Source organism: Onychostoma macrolepis, chromosome 03 (genome assembly GCF_012432095.1).
Source record: "Onychostoma macrolepis isolate SWU-2019 chromosome 03, ASM1243209v1, whole genome shotgun sequence".
In the NCBI taxonomy this organism is placed as follows: domain Eukaryota; kingdom Metazoa; phylum Chordata; class Actinopteri; order Cypriniformes; family Cyprinidae; genus Onychostoma; species Onychostoma macrolepis.
In genome coordinates, this window is record NC_081157.1 from 16,927,179 (window position 1) to 16,949,230 (window position 22,052).

Below are 22,052 nucleotides of genomic sequence, written 5' to 3' on the forward strand. Positions count from 1 at the left end.
AGAAACATTCAATATCGCCTTTTCATTTTATTTTGAGACACATTCCCAAAGCCTCACTGCTGACCTCATGGTGTAACTGAATTCGGAACCATGATACTTTAACATCAATCATCAATCATATTTTATATTCATAACATTACAGGACTACTTCTATCAGGAATTGATTGGAGGGTGAAATGCGTACTTAAGACCAGTACTTGGGGATAATGCATTGCAAGTTATGCAATCAGATTACTTTTTGCAAGTAACTAGTGAAGTAATGCATTACTTTTTAATTTCAGAAGAAAATACCGGAGTTACTTTTTCAAATAAGTAATGCCAGTTACTTTGTTTTCCCATTTACTGACTGTCCCCATGTTTAGAGGAATCAGGAGTAAGTGCAGATGTGGATTTACATTTCCTTTAGGCTGAGGCTTATTCATTTCACTTTTAGTGTGAAAGGACTTTTACATTGGCCAAAAATATAACTTTTTATATTAAAAACAAGCAAGCCCAGTTCAGATTTAAAAATTAATGCAAAAGTAACATAATACATTAACAAGTAAGTAATGTAATTAGTTACTTTTTAAGGGAGTAACACAATATTGTAATGCATTACTTTTAAAAGTAACTTTCCCTAATACCCTTTAAGACTGACTAGAGCCAACTGTTTGGAGAGGAGGGGTTTGAAAACAACACACACAAAAACAACGAACCAACTGTGCACCTATTAGTACTTTAAAGGTACATACTCTTACCTGGATTGTACATATACAGCCTTAGTTTCAACTGTTAGGCGGCTGTTGTTGACTGTGTACACTTGACAAACTGACAAGCAATTATTATTATTTTTTTTATCTGCCCCTTAATCTGGAGCCATTACATTGCAATTTTTCTTTGAGCCAGACAGATGTGCCAGTGCCTACACCTTATAACTGTCCCTAAATAGCTCACACACATACACACGCAGTTTGCAACCATATGAAACATGACTCCCTGCACTGTTGGTTGACGCGGACATTTGGATTCCCACCCCATTCCACAGTGGAATATAGGGCTCTATTTATAGAGCTGGTGGAGCCCGTGGCCCTGAGCTCGGCAGAACACACTCATTAAAACTGCTTTCCCTAGTACACTTCAACTCAAAGCCCAGCACACGCCAGTGTGTGTGAGAGTGGAAACCGTGCTAGAGAGAGTAAGAGATCTAAATTAATCCGTGTTAAAAGAAGAAGAAAGTTTGAAGAAAGTTGGGAACCTGATTCCATTGCATGTGGGATATTTACTGGATCTTGCTAAGCTTGTTATGAAGAGACACTTCAGCTAAAGCAGCATCTTGAAGGTGACATTCGACTTGCGTGGAACTTCCAGTGGTCACGATCGACTGACAAATACCACAGAACAAGACCTGCGAGGACAAGGTGACTATGTAAAGACCCAAGATCTAAGGTGTCGTAGAGAGCCATCGACTGGAATTCGGAACTTTATGTAAATAACAGCAATGATTTGAATTTAAAAGTCAATTCTCTTATGGTCATTCTATTGCTTTTGCTATAGTTTGCTGGATAGTCTTTTGTCTTCAAGTTCCTCTTCACTCACAGACAGCGAGAACATCCAGAGTTTTTAACTGTAATCCGATCCCACACACTCTCCAGTAATTATAAAGCAGAGTTGGGAAGCAGTAAAGGAGATTTGTCATTAAGGCTGCCTAAATAAAGAGGCAGGCAAAGGGCGAGGTTTGTGGATTGGGCCGTGGAGGTGCAGCGACACTCATCTGATTCATACAGATCCACCCAAAGCTTCCCATGGACCCCCAAGGAGGTCATTATCTAAACAAGGCAGCAGTGCTGTCTGGAGTCGGCGCTGCCCGGATGTGCCAGCTGCTTCTGGGTTGCACCACCATGGCCTTGGTGGCCCACAGTGCGGGATTCAGCGCCACCTACGGGACCTACTGCATGTTCGTCTGGTGCTTCTGCTTTGCCGTCACACTGGTGGTCTTCACTCTGGACGTGACGAGGCTACATGGGTGTATGCCCATCTCTTGGGACAACTTCACTGTGGCCTTCGCCATGTTGGCCACACTTATGTATGTCACGGCGTCAATAGTCTACCCCGTCTACTTCCTCAGATCCGAGTGCCCATCTGAGGGCTGCGAGGTGCGCAACTACCGCATCGCCGTCACCGTCTGCTCCAGCGTCTGCTGCTTCGCTTACGGAGCCGAGGTGTTCATCACAAGGGCCAAGCCGGGCCACGTGGTTGGCTACATGGCCACCGTGTCTGGCCTGCTTAAGGTGGTCCAAGCCTTCATAGCCTGCATCATCTTCGGCGCTCTGGCCAATGACAGTGAATACAACCGCCACATCCCTACTCAGTACTGCGTGGTGGTCTACAGCCTGTGCTTCGCTGTAACCGTGGTGGTGGTGGCTCTCACTGTCTCAGGGAGAACGTCTTCACTGCGCTTCCCTTTCGACCGCTTTGTGGTCATCTACACCTTCCTGGCTATGCTGCTGTATCTGAGTGCTGCTGTGGTCTGGCCGGTTTTTAGTTTTGATAAGAAGTATGGCACCCCGGGGCGACCAGAAGACTGCCCTAGAGGAAAGTGCCCATGGGACAGCAAGCTGGTGATCGCCGTGTTCACTTGTGTCAATCTGGTGCTGTACTTCACCGATCTGGTTTACTCTCAAAGGATACGATTTGTCTCACATTCAAATGCATAAGATCAGCTCATCTCAAGTCCGGTGGACATATGAATACTGGAAACATGGCTTGAAAATGTTGTAATATACAGCCACGCTAATAAAATACGGCTGTGTGTACTTGTAGTACTTTAAAATAGTCTGGATTTTTGTAATTTTTTTTGATTAGAATGAAAATGTTTTGACTTTCCAACTGCAATTGATTTTTTTTCTTTGTGTTAATTAATAAAGTTGTTACTTTGCTTAGTAGAATGGAAACAAAGCAATTTTAGACTTTTTTTTTTTTTTTTTTGTCAAATTGACTTCTTTGACAATACCTCTCCGCAATTCATTGACACTGTAAGTCTTAAAGGGATAGTTCACCCAAAAATGTTAATTCTGCCATTGTTTACTCACATTTGTCATTTTAAACGACTTTCTTTCTTCTGTGGAACCCAAAGGAAGATATCATGAAAATGTTGTCAGTTTTGGGGATTGTATTGGAAAAAAAAAAAAAAAAAGTATATTATGTTCTACAGAAAGTCATAGAGTTTGGGGATAAAGGGAAGTGAGTAAAAGATGACAGAAATGTCATTTTTTGGGTGAACCATCCCTTTAAGAATGGTTTTTGTTTGTTGTGAATTAGAACATTTATTGTATGGCCTACTATGAGTACAACTTAAAGTGTAATTTTTATAACTGAAGTATGCATATAATGTTATATGTCACAACAGCATTATTATTATTATTATTATTATTTGATTACTAATACGGTAATGCTTACATTTGGAAAATATATTTTCTAACACAGTCAGACTTTGTCAGCTGCTTTATCCAAAAATGAGAGATCTGTGACCTCTGACTAGGAGAAGAGAATATAGCCACTTGTTTATGAATTGTCCATATCATATTTTATTTATTTTATTGTAATGTATTGGATTGTATTTTATTTTAGAAAGCCCTGCATATCTGGCCAATCTACTAAGACTCCAATAATAGTTCAGTATGTTTTTTTTTTGTTGTTGTTGTTTTTTTTAATAGCATATTTTCAATACATTTAAATAAACCAAAAATATGTTGGTAATTAAACTGGATTCTTTTGTGCCCAGATCAGTTTCTTTCTCTTTCTCACTCACAAAAACAGCGAACAGAAATGAATTTTTTTTTTTTTTTTTGCAATATATGTGTGTGGATAGGTGTTTATAGCTAATTCTGTTAGCTAAATCTGACAACATTTTATTTGGGGCAGTAATAGTCTGTAATTAAAGATTATATAGCTTCAACTGAAAACAACAGATCTATGGTAAGTCTCTAATAAGTTAAACTTGTTAGTCATAGGTGGGGCAGAGAGAGTAAGAAAAGAGTACTGAGGAATAAATAGACATCTATAAAAAGTAAACATATCAAATATAAGGAATTAAGGCTTTCTCCACGAGATATGAGGATATATAAGGAAATAATAAGGATTGATCAGACTGGACAGGGGGATACACTTTTGCCATCTTTCTGTTGACACAAGCCCACGTGCTCATGAAGCGTGATGCAACTGGCTTGTCTTACAGCAGAGCTGGCCAATCAAGAAGAAAGGTGCATACATGAAGTACAGCGATTGGCTGAGACTCAAGCAGTGCTCTACCGTGATTGGTCAACGCCACCTCAGTAATGGCAGTATAACTAAACGTCCACATACAACGTGAACTCAATAAACAATCGTGAAATAAACAAAATATAAATATACCAGCTCTTCGAAAGACAATATTTCAGGTACGTTTGTTAGGTAACTTTTAAACATTTAGTTGTCTGAATTTATCTCGTTGTCTCTGCTGCGTTACTGCTTTTCCAATCCAATCAGGAAATAGCAAGCAGACTCCGTCCTGATATTACCTCATCTTATCAATGAAGTACCTTTAAACTGATGGATAACTAGTGTGTTTAGTCTGCTGGTCAGGTGAATGCTGATCGGTTTGGTTGTTAACAGGTCAAAATGAGCGTTGGTTTCATCGGAGCAGGTCAGCTGACTCACGCGCTGGTGAAGGGCTTCACAGCAGCAGGTACAACATTACACACAACAATCACCAGAGGGACCAGCACTACAGTACAAATAACCTTAAACAAAACAAGGCTTTGCTGTATAAAATACATTAAACATGCACATTAGTCAAAGTTTTAAAATGTAAAAATCTGACTTAAATGAGTACATGAAATAAGTACAATTTTGCACATAATATCAAGAATAATATAGACACAGTACATGTAAATAATAATAATAACAATAATTTATGTGATCTCCATCTTGGTTGTCGGTAATAGTCAAAACGTTATACCAAAATATGTAATAAAACATCATGCATGTAAAATGCCAAGGAAAAAAGATTTAGCACAAATTCTTAGTAGATTTACAGTATAATGATTTAATAATGTTTAATATATTGTAGTTTTTTCCCCCCGAGCATTATAATTTATGTTCCTTGCTGAAGTTTATTCAAATGTGTTATGTGTTCACAGGTGTTATAGACAACAAATCAAGTTTTTCTTCAAATGTGACATGTGAATGCATTTTCTTGGACTGAAATATATAGAGGTCAAACTAGATTTTTAAATGCTTTTAAATAATACATTTATACATTCAAAATATATTTTCAAAAATATGGCAAAAAAAAGATATTGGTAGAAAATATATTTATGTAAATATATTTTGAAACATGTTGTAGCAAATATATTTTTGGGCATTTTTAAATAAAAATAGGTGAGACCGAGAGCAGGAAAATAATGCTGAGGAATAAATACACATCAATAAAAAAGTAAACATATCAAATATAATTTATCAGACTGGCAGATACAGATTTACTGTCTTTTGCTCTGTCCAAATACCCACATTTGCGGTCTTTGACCACTTGACTACTTTTATGACGTATTTCCTGTCAAGTGAACATGAAGACCACAAGTGTGTGAAAAGCTTTTTCATTACCTGATGGGACACACTTATAGTTTTGTAAAACTGCAAGTGTTTACAGAGCTTTATTTATTTAGATTTACTTTGCACTCTCCTGTCCTTCAGGTGTGATCGCCACACACAGGATAACAGCGAGCTCTCCAGACACAGACCTGCCAACTGTCATTGGGCTAAGAGTGAGTGTTTGACCAGGATCTGAGTCATAACAGACAACAAAATAGTTTGAAAGCAATATTCAAATACACTTTTGAACATCTTTAATGAGGTACTTTCTCTGTACTTCAGAAAATGGGAGCATACTTCACCACCAGTAATAAAGAGACTGTGAACAAGAGTGATGTTCTGTTCCTTGCGGTCAAGCCGCATATCATTCCCTTCGTTTTGGATGAGATCGGGCCAGACATTGAAGACCGTCATCTCATTGTGTCCTGTGCAGCAGGAGTGACGATCAGCTCCATAGAGAAGGTCAGAATACTCGGGTGGTATAACAGATCCTGTCTTTCCTCCACCTCCACTTCGGCGGGTTGAATTTTATATACAGTAACAGAGCTCGACATTACAGTTTTTTTAAATTGCTAACAATTAATTGTGTGATGCATGTGTGTTGCTGTGTTAAAGAGTTTAGAAAAAAGTACTTTTAAGTATTGGTAAACACTTGTTAGCAATTGAAAAAAAAACTGTAATGCTTGTAATGCTGTAAAACAGGTCGATTTTTTGAAGGGGCAAGTGAAAGAATGATAAATAAATGAAAATATATAAACAAAATAATAAGTACGTAAATTAACATTTATTAATGTATGTATTATTTACATTTTATTTCTTTTTTTTGTTGGTTATCAGTCGGCAAAGTACATATTTATTTGAACTGCTGGTCAAAAATTTGAGGTTGGTAAGATTTTTTGAAAAAAATGTTTTTTTTAAAAAAAATCTAAACTTTTGCTCACCAAGGCTGCATTTCTTTGATCAGAAATATTGTGGAATATGGTTACAATTTAAAATAACTATTTTCTATTTTAATATGTTTTGAGAAGTAATTTATTCCTGTGACGCAATGCTGAATTTTCAGCATCATTACACCAGTGTCACATGATCCTTCAGAAATCATTCTAATATGCAGATTTGCTGCTCAAGAAACATGTCTTACTATTACACAGGTGCTGGTCATATAATTATATCATCAAAAAGTTTATTTATTTCACTAATTCCATTCAAAAAGTGAAACTTGTATATTATATTCATTCAGACTGATACATTTCAAATGTTTATTTCTTTTAATTTTGATGATTATAACTGACAACTAAGGAAAATCCCAAATTCAGTATCTCGGAAAATTTGAATATTACTTAAGACCAATACAAAGAAAGGATTTTTAGAAATCTTGGCCAACTGAAAAGTATGAGCATGTACAGCACTCAATACTTAGTTGGGGCTCCTTTTGCCTGAATTACTGCAGCAATGCAGCGTGGCATGGAGTCGATCAGTCTGTGGCACTGCTCAGGTGTTATGAGAGCCCAGGTTGCTCTGATAGTGGCCTTCAGCTCATCTGCATTGTTGGGTCTGGTGTCTCTCATCTTCCTCTTGACAATACCCCTTAGATTCTCTATGGGGTTCAGGTCAGGCGAGTTTGCTGGCCAATTAAGAACAGGGATACCATGGTCCTTAAACCAGATACTGGTTGCTTTGGCACTGTGTGCAGGTGCCAAGTCCTGTTGGAAAATGAAATCTCCATCTCCATAAAGTTGGTCAGCAGCAGGAAGCATGAAGTGCTCTAAAATTTCCTGGTAGATGGCTGCGTTGACTGTGGACATCAGAAAACACAGTGGACCAACACCAGCAGATGACATGGCACCCCAAACCATCACTGACTGTGGAAACTTTACACTGGACCTCAAGCAACGTGGATCGTGTGCCTCTCTTCTCTTCCTCCAGACTCCGGGACCCTGATTTTCAAAGGAAATGCAAAATTTACTTTCATCAGAGAACATAACTTTGGACCACTCAGCAGCAGTCCAGTCCTTTTTGTCTTTAGCCCAGACGAGACGCTTCTGACGCTGTCTGTTGTTCAAGAGTGGCTCAGTGCGACAGCTGAAACCCATGTCTTGCATACGTCTGTGCGTAGTGGTTCTTGAAGCACTGACTCCAGCTGCAGTCCACTCTTTGTGAACCTCCTTCACATTTTTGAATGGCTTTTGTTTCACAATCATAATTTTTCTACCACATCTTTTCCTTCCCTTCGCCTCTCTATTAACGTGCTTGGACACAGAGCTCTGTGAGCAGCCAGCCTCTTTTGCAATGACCTTTTGTGTCTTGCCCTTCTTGTGCAACGTGTCAATGGTCGACTTTTGGTCAACTGTCAAGTCAGCAGTCTTCCCCATGATTGTGTAGCCTACAGAACTAGACTGAGAGACCGTTTAAAGGCCTTTGCAGGTGTTTTGAGTTAATTAGCTGATTAGTGTGTGGCACCAGGTGTCTTCAATATTGAACCTTTTCACAATATTCTAATTTTAGATACTGAATTTGGGATTTTCCTATATATATAATATATCAGTCTGTGTGTAATGAATGAATATAATATACAAGTTTCACTTTTTGAATGGAATTAGTGAAATAAATCAACTTTTTGATGATATTCTAATTATATGACCAGCACCTGTAAATGTTGAAAACAATTGTGCTGCTTGAGATATAATATATATATACAGAGAGAGAATTATTTTTTAGAAAATATATATATATTAGTGGTGGGCCGTTATCGGCGTTAACATGCTGCGTTAACGTGAGACTCTTATCGGGCGATTAAAAAAAATATCGCCGTTAATCTATTCTCAAAGTTGGGCTGGGAGCTGGGTCTATACTACGCAAGCTATGATGACTTTCACCTTGCTATTTTAGCGCGGATGTATACCTAGCCGAATAGCACTGTAGGGGGCGAGAACGAGTCTTCGAACCTGTGTGTATGCGTGCTAACATGGATGCAGCTATGAAGCCGCCGGGTTTGCTTCAGGGAAAATGTATTTTTAAGAAGCTTCCCAATGGAAATCAGCAAGTCATTTCTGTCTCTACGTTACATGGTCGCGCTCTCTGTATCGCCTCGGTTCGCACACACACACACACACACACACACACACACAAACAAATGTAAGCGCACACACAAGTGAACACACTCCCACTCCTATTTGTAAATATTAAGCCGCAAAACGTCTATTTAAATATGACTTCTGTGTGTCTCTTTGTTAATGTATGGCGCAGACGCAGGGGTTTGTTCACTACTCATACAGAAGACCGCGTGATGCTTGCGGCGATATTAACGTCTGTCGTCTCACTAAATGAGGACATAAATACATGAACAACATCTCCAGAACTGCTCTGAGAGTCACTTCATGAGCATTCCAGCGTTTCATTTGAGAAAAACTATCCTCACGGCAACCCGTCAAAATAAAAGTTCGGTTTCACTTGAAGACATTGGGCAGAACGTAATAGGCTACTACTACTAAAACTATTAAAACCTTATCTTTAAGGAATAATCATACAATATCTTCAATGTTATTATCAATATTAAATTCTTGATGACTGCTAGTTGTTTACTTATCTACTTGGCAGAATTCAAATGAGCCATTTTAATCTAGATTAATTCCAAGATTACAGTGAGATTAATCTAGATTAAAAAAAATAATCTATGCCCACCACTATATATATATTATTTTATTTTATTTTATTTTATTTTTTTTTTTTGTTGAAACCAAGATACACTACCATTCAAAAGTTTGGAGTAAGTAAGTTTCTTTTTCTTTTAAATTATTACTTTCATTTTGCAAGGATGCATTAAATTGATCAAATGTGACAGTAAAGACATTTCGTAATGTTACAAAAATAAATAAATAAATGCTGTTCTTTTGAACTTCACTAAGATAATATTAAGAACTATTATTAATTAATGAGCACCAATAATAATTGTGTAGCAAATCAGCATATTACAATGATTTCTGAAGGATTATGTGACACTGAAGACTGGAGTAATGATGCTGAAAATTCAGATTTGAATCACAGGAATAAATTACAGTTACAAAGTGTATATATATTAAACCATATACAAAGTATACAGTTTAAAGTATATTTAAATTAGGGCTGTCAAATCGATTAATCACATCCAAAATAAAACTGTAATATATGAAAAATATAATAAAAAATATATGATATGTAAACATAATGTGTGTATTTATATATACATAAAATATATACAGTACACACTCATTTATTGTGTTAACTAGGGGTGTCCCCGACTAAGGGGGTAGTCGACTGACAGTCGAATCATTTGTTTGGGGGCGGGGGGAGGGGCTAAAAACATTACCAAGAGTCAAGTATTCAGACATTCGACAGTCATAAATACTGACGTTAACACAGGGAAAATGTGTAACGGACGCTTCGCAGATGCAGACGAGATAAATAATATTTTATGTTTTGATTAGGCCTAAAATATAACATTAGCCGGCCACGTTTCATTCTGTTTATTACTTATCAGAGCTGATAAAACTGGAGATTTGCACTAAATAATACCAAATATCCACACAAGATGAAATCAACAGATGCAAGGAGTATTCGAAGAAGCCCGTATGCATGTTTACTCTAACTGTATAGTTTTGTAGTTAACTAGGGGTGTCCCCGACTAAGGGGACAGTAACTGTAAATACGGAGGGTGCTTCAGAAAGTGTGCTCTAGCCTCAATTCACATACAGTTTCATGTAGCCAATATTTATTTTGTTTCATCCATTGCTCTTTCGAGTGTGAATCACGCATAAGTGGAGAAGTCACGAAACTTTGCAGCATGTATGTGTCCGAAAAATAAAAGTTCTATTCAAATTATGAATGGATTATAGGCTATATAGCCTAGAAAGAACACAAAAAGCACTGCCTTTTTAACAGTAAAAAGCTGTACCTTGTCTTAGTTCATCACAATCTCGTTAAGTTTTGTTACAATGAGAGGATTCGCGAGCTATTGGACTAAGCACTAGACAAAAATAAACCTTTTGATTCTCTCCAGAGCGCAAACACACAAGTATGCATTGGACAGATTGCCAGATCGGTTTTGCCAAAATGATAGTGAATAAATAATATCTCGAGTTTTTACGATCGTCATGGGATCGGCACCAATATGCTCTTCTGTCGGTCACGGAGTATGGAAAGTGTAACTTAAATCTGTCACAGGGGTGGTTGGAGTTATTCACGCAGGTTAAAAGCTTCTTTCTTTTCAGATTCTTATTTACAGCATTATCATAATAGGCTGTATATTAACTTATTGGGAGAAAACTGGTAGTTCTATGTGAAATCAGACACTGAGCCCCCCCCATATAGCTAAAATGGCATGATCATAACACCTCTGTGAATATTAGACTGTGAGATTGGTAGTCGAATCAGGCTCCTCCTATCGAAGCATCGAATCTTCAACTATTCTGGGTCACCCCTAATGTAAACACAATACTTTTATTTTGGATGTGATTAATCGCGATTAATTTAATTTAGAAAACAGTCCTAATTTAAATAGAAAACATTATTTTAAATGCAAATTATATCTTACAATATTACTGTTTAACTGTATGATCAAAAACACATTCATATATCATAAATTCACATATCATTCATAGAGTTGGCAGTAAGAAAAAAATCATATCTCAGATTTAAAAAAAAAAAGGAAATCCAACAATTATATATATATATATATATATATATATATATATATATATATATATATATATATATATATATATATATATATATATATAGAGAGAGAGAGAGAATTCCTGTAGTAATGCCCATTTTTGAACATTACAGGGCAAATGAAAGGTACTAAACATTTGATTATTCTTTTTATTTTAACTTGGATGCAAAACAGGTTAAGTCTTGCATTAGTGCAAAAACAGCTTCAACGAACACACACCTGAGATCACACGTCAATTAAATTCTATATCAGCTCATAACTTCCTGTATTTGCAGAAATTGCTGCAGTACCGCTCGGCTCCTAAAGTAATCCGCTGTATGACAAACACTCCAGTGGTGGTGCGTGAAGGGGCCACGGTGTACGCCACAGGCACCCATGCAGAGGTGGAGGATGGGAAGCTTCTGGAGCAGCTAATGGCCAGTGTGGGCTACTGCACAGAGGTGGAGGAGGACCTGATTGATGCCGTCACTGGCCTTAGTGGCAGCGGCCCAGCCTATGTAAGAGACAACCTAGGATTATAAAGGAGGTTTAAACCAACCGTTGTTCTCCTTGTGGCTTCCTTTGCACATCCACGGCTGATTTAGGAAATCTTTATATATATTTTTATCTTAGGCGTTTCTAGCTGTTGACGCTCTTGCTGATGGAGGGGTGAAGATGGGACTCCCCAGAAGACTGGCTGTGCGACTGGGAGCTCAGGCTCTGCTTGTTAGTGCATGACAGTCTCTGAAACATTTCTCATATTGATATACTGTAAATCTCAGACACGTTGATTTATCAGATTAATTATGCTTTTTGCAAGGGGGCAGCAAAAATGCTCCTGGATTCTGAGCAACACCCTGGACAGTTAAAAGACAACGTGGCTTCGCCTGGAGGTGCTACAATCCACGCTTTGCATGTCATGGAAAGTGGCGGCTTCCGTAGCCTCCTGATCAACGCAGTGGAGGCATCATGCATTAGAACAAGGTACAGCTAAAAAAAAAAAAAAGTGCTGCTAGAAAGGCGTGATTAGTGATTTTCAGCTAGCTGTGGTCATCTACCTTTCTTCATAATTCATAATAAGTCATAATCCTTGAAAATGATTTGATAAGCATAGTTTTGTTTCTGGTGTTCATGCATTTTCTATTGAAACAGGAAGATGGGGCAGAATATATTGAAAAGGGCTTTTCTAACAATATAGGTCTTCACTATCACTTTTTATCAATTTAACACAACCTTGCTAAATAAAACTAATAATTTCTTTCAAAAAAGAGAGAAAATAAATTACTGACCCCATACATTTGAACATTTATTTAACATTATACAGTTATATTGTTACAAAATATTTCTATTTTAAATAAATTAATTTACATTACCGTAAATAAATTAATTTCTTATTCATCAAAGAATCCTGAAAAAATGTCCAACATTGATAATAAATCGGCATATTAGAAGGATTTCTGAAGGAGCATGTGACACTGAAGACTGGAGTAATGATACTGAAAATACAGCTTTGAATCACAGGAATATATTGTAGTTTTCAATTGCAACAATATTTCACAGTGTTACTGTTTTTTCTGTGTTTTTGATCAAATAAATGCAGCCTTGATGAGGTTATTTTATTTACCGTATTGTCCCGAATATAAGACGACCCTGATTATAAGACGACCCCCCTTTTTCCAGATGTACCTGTTGGAAAAAGGCTTTTTGAAAACCAAATCTTGTTTTGTTTTGTTTTTTTTCTCTCTCTGTAAAACACATTTATTCTTAAATTATTTTCATATTGCATATTTTTCCAATTCAAATTTTTGTTTTGAAAGTATGGTAAATACTGGTAAAATGTACCAACAATGACATTGGAAAATTTTGATATACCATTGAAATAACAGGTAGCCCATCTGAATTCTATAACAATTAGGCTATGCAACTCATAGTAGCCTACCAAAATGTTATTATCAGTAGACGTGAAATCTTATTGTAGTCTTCAAATCTGGGTACTGTCTTATGTTTTAAAATCACTTACAGAGGAAGTTTGTTCCCTTCAGGCTAACATGACAGTCACGATCATGCTGCTGTAAGCTTTTCTTTTCATTTGTTTTCATTCGCGATCTTTACAACACACATTACATTACATATTTCATGGCACACTCGTTTTATGCGTTTTTGGCGCCACCTATTGTTGTAGGTGTATTATTGACATGTCAAAGTCTAGACCCTGAATATAAGACGAACGCGTTTTTTCAGATGTATTTCCAAGGAAAAAACATTGTCTTATATTCGGGTCAATACGGTAATTTTTTTTCTCTTACTGATCCCAAACTTTTGAACAGCAGTGTATTTCACATGGATTCATTTTTTAAAAAGTACAATGGTTAAAATAAAATAAACATGTTTAAATGTACATAATCATTAAATACACATATAATATAAAGTGGGTCTGTATATTTTCATGCCTACTATTTTTGTTCTTGTTTTTTTTTTTTTTTTTTTTTTTGACAGGGAGCTTCAGCACTTGGCTGACCAGGAGAAGATTTCTCCCGCTGCCATAAAGAAGACGACTCTGGACAAGGTGCTTCAGCAGCCGGGTGTGACGACAGCAGGGGTCGGGGTCAGGACAGGCCTCAACCTCTTTAACAGCAGCACCTCCAAAAACAAGAAAAAATGAACCTCTTCAGCACCGCATCTGGTTTACAGTAGGGATAAACCACTCCAGGAGTTGCAGATAAGACACTAAAATACCAAAAATGGTTTAAATTTTTCTCTTAAACTGGTTAATGAGCTTTTTTTCATAACCTGTACACACCGTTCACTTATTTTGTAAATTGTGCTTTTGTCTTATGCTGGTTTGGACCAACTCTAAGCAATAGTTTTTCTTGATATACACTGTAAACAATACACTTTTATTAAACTATGTCTGAACTAGATAGATTAAGCTGTATTTTGCTAAGTGTATCTGGGCTGACTTGAATGAAATTAAAGCATTTATAGTGGGATTTCTAATTTTGAAGTTGACCTTTTTTCTCCCTTTTTAAAAATAAATTCTTGTTTACTATTTACATTTTATTTTCATCAGGACTGTTTATAAACTCTTAGTACTGCTCAGTAGTTCTGTGTACTCCAAATAGAAAAAATGTCAAATTCTCTAAAAGATTGGCCATTAGGTTATTTGAAGCAAATTGTTTAACTGATAGCAAACTTGCATTCCTAACAATTTGGAGTCCAAGATGTCTGAATACAGTGAACTATTAAAAATGATCAAAACTTCAACAGTTAGTTCTCACAGTTTTAACTGTTTGTGGCAAATGTCACATTTTCGTATGCACTTATTGACCTTATGATCAAAATCTGAGTATACAAAAAAATTCCACTCGTTAACATCAGTGGCAGTAGCACCTTCTCTTGACAAAGACTGAACTAGAAACAGAGAATTAATGGGGTGATTCGTTTTATGCACTACACTCTTGTGAATTAGTGTTTTGTGTTCATGACAAGAAATTCATTTAATTTGAAATACTTTTATTAAATACCTGTTTAAACAAGTGTGTAAGAAGTATTCGAATAAGTAAAGATTTAATGACAAAGACAATGTTGAATAAATATTAGAGAAAGTAGTCTTTTAAAATGAAACAAAGAATGCAAATCAGGTGCGGAAAATCTGCTAAAAGAAAATTCATTTTGAATGTAGACAAAATAACATATAGGCTAGTAAAATCAAAGAATATACAGTATCAGATATCTAAATATCTTTAATATCTGAATCTTTAGTATCTACTTTGATGTCAGTGTAAGTGATGCCTTTGTATTGGCCTTTGGTTTTAAAAGAAAACTCGCTGCCATTACTGCAAGTCATCCTCACTGTGCCCGTGTACGGCAGGTCAAACGAGCATCTGCCAGTGGTGATTCTCACATCCACCTTCTTCCCTGGTGGTATGTCTATACTGGTAGACAGATTTTCAGTTCTTCCACTACTGTACTCACGACTGTAAGTGTTTTCTACTCCGACTGCCGTGCTGAATCCTGTGGTAACTTCTGCAATGTCTGGAATCCCGGCCTTTACATCTACACTGAATATGGCTGTGATCATTTTGCTCATGGACCATGAGTTTGATTTAATTATTTTATTTGACGTTTCGACTGTTTGCCGTTGACCGACACAGGTCTTATTCTTGAAAGTGACAGATTTGATTTCTTCCCATACCACCTGCGGAGTCACTTGTTCAATGGTGGGATAGCGGACGTCGCAAAGAACTACGGATTGAATGTTATTGAGAAACAAAAACCCCATGCAGTCAATGTCCAATCTGCATCTTCCTTCAAGGCCCAGACAAAATCCAGAGCCGACATCGATAGGGTATTCGGTTTTTAAACCCCAGCTTGTCATTTTCACAAAAAATTATCTTTCCTTGTCGGTTTTGAATCGGATGCCTCCAAGACGTGTGCCGTTTCCATTGCCCCACAGGGACAGTGTGGTGATCCTCTCCCCAGGCTTGAAGTTGAACTCTGTGTGCTCTCCAGCTGGTACTCCAAAGGTTTTACAGCGCCCATCTGAAAGCCAGACCCTGACGGCCTTCACCTGCAACGGTCCCACCCATACCCACATCCTATGCAAACAGGCACCGTTGCTCTTACCGGTGAACGAAAACCATTCTCCTTCATTGCCCCCAATTAATTGGAGAGTTGTTGACTTTGAAGCCATTAGATCTGAAATGTACATGACAGATTAATGTCAGGACTGGCCAAACAGTTGACAAAATTATTTTACAAAATACTTTCTAATCTTTCCAATTCTATAATACTGTTTCTACAGTATTATTCAAAAGCTGTCACTGGGACAGTACCCTTTCAAAAAGTCTACCTTTGTGCCTTGTTCCCTTAGTACCTATTAGTACTGCCCTAGTGACAAGTTTTGTAGTTTTTTCTTGAGAGTGTACATTGCGGAGTTCTGTAATGGGGTGTATATTGAACGTCACCAGACCAGGAACAGGAAAACAGGTCTTATCGCATCCATTTGGAGAAAGTGTTAACAGCAGTATGAAGTGATGCCGATATCTACGAACTTCTAAGGTAATCAGCCAACCTGGCTAGTTGTTTTATTGTTGCCATTTTAATATCCAAATGTTAGTTAGAAGAAGAAAAAATGAAAAACTTTTAGATATCAGTCTGCATATTGATGGACATTGGTTGTGATCATCTTTGGTATCTCCCATATGGCCGAAGAATATTCTTGGCCATATGGGAGATACCAAAGATGATCACAACCAATGTCCATCAGCCAACTTTTTTTTCTTTTTGGACAAAATATATTTGAAATATTGTAAACAGTGAAGCTCAATAAAATACTTTTTTTTGTTTTTTTTTTTTGTTTCAACCTTCATAGACCAAAGTATATTTCTATATGTATTTCAGGGGCAAGAAAATTAATTTTGAGACATACAGTAGGCTAAATACAAATGGCCTACTAAAGATCAAAATTAGATTCATAATGATTTAATAATGTTAAATATATTTTTATATATTGCTTTACATTTTTTGGAGCATTTTAAATTATGTTCCTTGCTGAAGTTTATTCAAATGTGTTATGTGTTCGCACATGTAACACATAACAAATCAAGCTTTTCTTCATATGTGACATGTGAATGCATTTTCTTGGACTGAAATATATAGAGGGCAAAATATATATTTATACATTTAAAATATATCATCAAACATATAAAGAAATTGCCAAAATATATTGATTAGAACATATATTTACATTTTGAAAAATATTTTAGCAAATAAAAAAAAAAGCAAAGCAACCTATTTTACAGAATACTGAAGTTTGTTGCCTATAATCTCTATAGTCACATGCAAACTTATTACAAGTGAGATTCAATAGAAATACACTTACTTGGATAACTGCGGACAGAAAACAATCTTCTCAAAAGCAACTTGTTTGGTAACAGGCAGAAGGTGACATCTGTTTGACCAGGGTTAAATTGAGCTCCAAAGGGGGCTGGGATTAACTGGCAAAACACACCCAGACGCCCTCGAGCCCCTCAGGAAAGAGATAGAGGAAATGCAATTTTTGAGTCAGTTTTCCCTTATAGGGGATTTCACACATACAGCACTCTGTAATTTTTTTTTTTTATAAATCACTGTTTAGAGATCATGAACAGAACCTGAAAAATACCAGTAAATAAGTTACTGTAGTTACGGTAATTACATTACCGTTTTGATGCTCTGTGTGGAAAAAAACAAAAACAAAAAAAACATAAGATTAGTCGTATGAGCATGTATACGGTCTGGATGCGATGATGTAGTCTGCTCTGGGTCAATCATAAAGCGCAGATATAATTACCTTAACGTGGTTTTGATCTAAACAGCTGTCTTTGTCCATACGCACTACCGGCACATCCGGGAATTTAACTGTCAATTTCGTTACCGCCCCTTTTTGGGGGGAAACAAACTAGACTTCCCATAGGCTTCAATACAAAATAGCGGCAAAAAGCAAAGTCCATACACAGCCGACAGACGTGAATAACTTAAGTAATCACTAGGATTAATCATGTCAAGTAATTATATGTCCACCCTGCCTGCCATAGAGCGTGAAAGATACATCCATAAACTTAATTTGGTCAATTTAAAAACTCATTATCCCAGCGTCAAATTGGTGTAACAACCCCAACCAGTGGCCAGAGGTGTCTTGCCGGACATTTACTCGTACCTAATCTAATCACCAGGTAAACCAGTGAATGATTTTACTTCATTTGAAAGTAAACATCTTTAAATGTATATATTATGTCCTTATATTTAGAGTACTGAGTGCACTTTTCTGTCCAGCCATACAACTAGCCTGGCTTCGCTTTCGATAGCATCATCCGTAATACATAATATTTCCATAACAGCAAGATATGGATGATGGTGGCAGGTAGCCTGGGCTAAATTTGGGTTTTTACAAACATTATTGGTGCACCCAACCACACAACAACTCTTTGGCATGTTGTAAGGTTAGTCCACTTCCTCGATCCGATGCTGTATGGCGGTTTGTTTTCCCCCAAAAGTGGGCGTGAACCTGTTCAGAGACATTCTATGACGTTGCGCCGGTTGTGAGTATTGCTCCTTGTCTCTCCGATTTTTCAGCGTCTCGCACATGAGTGCCACACTTTTAAAAAGCATCTCAAGATTGTGTCCTCCTTTCCATTCATCAGCACTGTGGCTCTGCAGTTGGATAGTATTGTGTGACATATCGTGTCCAAAAAGTAAAAGTGCACCTCAAGGCCAAAGTATTCAGTTTTTATATGCATGCTATAAAGTATTCTCACAGTGCTTATCAATTTTGTTATGCACACAGCCAAAGTTTTCTAACCACACAAGCTCAGTTTCCACCTTTTATGAGCTTATTGAATCTGGGCTGTTGTTTCACAGACCAAAAGGAAATAGAAATGAGGGAACAACAACAACAAACTGAGAGAGTACAGGTCGCGACTCTAGTTTAAAAGAGTACAAAGACATTTCTAATGGTCACAACTTCTGTTGAGAAAGTATATACTTCAAATCCCTTAGCGATCTTGTTAAAACAAGTGTGCCAAGAATAACCACAGAAAATTCTTGGAAATAGTGACATTTTACAAAAATAGGAACATACAAAAGGGGGGGGGGAAGCCCTGGAAAAGGCTTTAAAGCATGTAATCATCTGTTAGATTTCCCTCCTTGATGTCAATGTTTTTCAAAGATCTCAAAATCAGTCACATATTTTGACTAGGGATGTGCGGGTCAGAGCCGTTGACAACAGAGTTGCGACAACGGAAGTTCAAAACGCTCGATCGTCACGTGATTCACGTAGACCTCAAATAGTTCCAGGAAGTTAATAGCGGGCAATTGGAATGCATTGAGTTAGAGAGACAGAACTGCGATTTTTGGTAATTAGTAGACAATAAAATTATTTATAAAATAATGTATACGTAGCATATGTAGCTGTATCAGTGTTGCTTTTAAAAGATCAAATCCGCTAATATTTGAGGATTAATTTGGTCAGCTATCCTTACCTGCCTTGTTAACATGTTTTAGGCTTAAGTTACCATTGTAAAAGTCCATGTTATATAAACGACATCGTGGTCTTTTGCCAAGGTAACTTGGTGACTCTGAATATTTATATATATATATATATATATGAGTATGAGTGTGTGTGTTCTTACAACTTGTATGTTCATTGTCATATTACTAATCTCATGGTAAATATTAAGTTTGTTCTTAGAAAATGCATTCCAAATAAGTGAAGATGTTTTAAGATTAAGTGAAAATGAATCATGTTTAATGTTTTTGATTCTTATGCACCACTCAGTTATTAATATATAAAAAAATATATTTGTAGTATATTCAAATTTAAAACAACTTAAAACATTTTTACACATTTAATCATATTTTATGTATGTTGACTTTTGTTATGCCGTTATTTACAGCAATCTATTTATACATTTATAATAAACTATACATATAATTAAATAAATAATTCACATTTATTTGTATAGCACTTTTTATTATACACATAGTTTCAAAGCAGCTTTACAGAAATGAATGTTTCTACATTACAAATAAGAGTTCTGTTAACAGGTGTAACTGTGTCAAAGTAATGTTCATATGGCAGAAATGTTCTAAAATTAGGCTTTACAAATCATGCAGTTAAGTAATGTCATGTAGGCTATTCAGAAACAATGAAACATGTATACAGAAACAATGAACAAATTAAAGCAATGGTAACATGATGTGATCATTACAATGCGAGGAAAATGTAGCAGTTTTGCATGTTTATTCAGAGTCAGAGTCAGGTTCATCTGAAGTCCTCTCAAGGGCTGGCGTCATCTCTTCACAGGTGCTGGTCAACTGAAGTCTTCATGAGAGCCTGGAGATAGTCAGCAGGAGCAATCTATAGATTACACCAACAAAATGTGATGTAATCATAACTCATTGTGAGGGTGATATCTCATCATTACAGGGAGTCTTCAGGTGGTTCTTGTTCTGAAAGCAAGATAGAGAAGGAGAAAAACCCAGGAGAAATGGTAAAGTGATGCTCCATCATATTTCAGTCCTGTGGCATCTGCTCCTTCAACACAGTACTTATATAGTTGCTAAGATGTTTAAGTATAAAATACAGTAATAATGTACAGGTTTACTGTGATTACTTCTATAAAATAGTAGTGGTATATAATACATTTTTGGAAATTTAGCCTAGCATGATTCTGAAATGAAATCTGCTCACCTATTTTAAACTTTTCATTCTCACTTAGGTCCATCAGCATCCTTTGCAATAAATCTAAATCTATTAAATAACTTCCCAGCAGCAGAAATCACGTTTAAAAGCCTTAATTACACAACGATGTATGAAACTGCATGTAGAGAATGAATAACATCCCGTAAATCTACTAATTAAGTGAGGAATAATCTAATAATGATCTGTTTTAATGCACAAGGCAATTTGATTAGCTGTGCTGATAATATGCAATTTTGTTCTATAAATGTCTTACCTTTTAAACGTTCATCACAGCGGTCTCTTCTGCTGCATCTCTATGGCGCTGATAGTATGAGAGCTAACTTCCGGGAACTATTGAGCGGCTCCATGATCCGCCATTGCTGTAAAAAAAACGGTCCATTGGAGTCAACGGAGTTGTCGCAACTCTCTCTCTCTATGGCTCTGGTGCGGGTCTAGTCGACTAAACGGTTCAGCTCCTACTAGTCGACACTGAAAACAATAGTCGATTACACGAGAGAGAGAAAAAATTACCATAATGTTAACGTTACATTTAAAACATTTTAACAACAAGCTAAAATAAAACTTTTGAAAAAGAATAAATATCAAAATATTTAAATATTTTTAAAAGCGTATCTGGGCGGAAACTACATTTTTACCTCAGACCTTGCATGTGTTTTCTTGTCAGTTGCGGCGAGCTCGAAATGACCACGTGAAAGACCAGCAAGGTGTGGGATTATTTTGAATTAGAAGGAAACGGAAAAGTTTTGTGTAAACTGTGTAATGTCAAATTGGCTTACAATAACTCTACTGGAGCGATGCGTAATCATATTCAATACAGGCACGTATGCGTTAGCTTGGAGGCTAGCCAAAGCCAGCAAATATCAATCGTGTTATACACTACAACCAGAGGTGGGTAGTAACGAGTTACATTTACTTCGTTACATTTACTTGAGTACATTTTTTGGGTAACTAATACTTTTAGAGTATATTTAAAAATGGGTACTTTTACTCTTACTCAAGTACATTTTTAGTGAAAAAACGGTACTTTTACTTCGTTACTGTGGGCGACGCTCCTCTCGTTACTTTATCTTAATGCATACAAGTTAAAAATCCTTCAGTTTATTCCAAGCGCGCCATCTACTTTTTTTTCTGGCCAATGAGCGATGCCCGTTCGCTGAATGATTCATTCTTTGAGTCAATTCTGTTCAAGGCTTGATCAAACCAGTTGGCAGACCAATGAATCGGTTCGCGAATCAGTTTGAATGATTCGTTCAGTTCCCTGCCGCACGCGCTGAGTCGTCTGAAGCGGTTCTCACTCAGAGTTGTAACATCAAGAGCGCTGAAGACATGGCTCTGGATCAACAGTCAGTTGTGTAACCGCCCATAGTGCTGGTACTATGGATTTATTTAGGGTGCAGTTTTACTACAGCCCTTTGGGGGCTCTAGGGCGCTCCCCTCCTCTATATTAAGCCCAGGTGTGGTAGTAGAGGGATTTACATTGTTTGGTTGGGAGGAAGCATGGCTTCTCATGCT

At 36.9% G+C, this 22,052-nt stretch overlaps 2 protein-coding genes, 1 long non-coding RNA gene and 1 pseudogene across 3 annotated transcripts; 2 read left to right on the plus strand and 2 right to left on the minus strand.

Moving 5' to 3' along the window:
* Nucleotides 1–987: 987 nt before the first annotated feature.
* LOC131537413 (myeloid-associated differentiation marker-like protein 2) lies at nt 988–3,764 on the plus strand. Its single transcript, XM_058770791.1, has one exon. The coding sequence runs from the start codon at nt 1,782–1,784 to the stop codon at nt 2,691–2,693; it is 912 nt and encodes a 303-aa protein (XP_058626774.1). The 5' UTR covers nt 988–1,781; the 3' UTR covers nt 2,694–3,764.
* Nucleotides 3,765–4,268: 504 nt separating this feature from the next.
* On the plus strand, nt 4,269–14,293 carry pycr1a (pyrroline-5-carboxylate reductase 1a). Its single transcript, XM_058771942.1, has 8 exons — nt 4,269–4,415; nt 4,630–4,702; nt 5,710–5,780; nt 5,890–6,069; nt 11,593–11,814; nt 11,930–12,022; nt 12,117–12,280; nt 13,793–14,293. The coding sequence occupies exons 2-8, from the start codon at nt 4,636–4,638 to the stop codon at nt 13,956–13,958; spliced, it is 963 nt and encodes a 320-aa protein (XP_058627925.1). The 5' UTR covers nt 4,269–4,415; nt 4,630–4,635; the 3' UTR covers nt 13,959–14,293.
* Nucleotides 14,294–14,762: 469 nt separating this feature from the next.
* LOC131537368 (aerolysin-like protein) lies at nt 14,763–17,516 on the minus strand (annotated as a pseudogene).
* A 2,271-nt stretch (nt 17,517–19,787) lies between these two features.
* Nucleotides 19,788–21,654, minus strand: LOC131537418 (uncharacterized). Its single transcript, XR_009270275.1, has 2 exons — nt 20,794–21,654; nt 19,788–20,287 (listed from the first exon to the last, which is right to left on the minus strand). It is a non-coding gene; the product is annotated as an uncharacterized LOC131537418 (long non-coding RNA).
* Between the last annotated feature and the right edge of the window lie 398 nt (nt 21,655–22,052).

Coding starts and splice junctions, on each gene's coding strand:
- pycr1a (XM_058771942.1), top strand. CDS start 4,636: ATGAGCGTTGGTTTCATCGGAGCAGGTCAGCTGACTCACGCGCTGGTG. Junction 6,070..11,592: donor CGATCAGCTCCATAGAGAAG/GTCAGAATACTC, acceptor CTGTATTTGCAG/AAATTGCTGCAGTACCGCTC. Junction 11,815..11,929: donor GTGGCAGCGGCCCAGCCTAT/GTAAGAGACAAC, acceptor TTTTTATCTTAG/GCGTTTCTAGCTGTTGACGC.
- LOC131537413 (XM_058770791.1), top strand. CDS start 1,782: ATGGACCCCCAAGGAGGTCATTATCTAAACAAGGCAGCAGTGCTGTCT.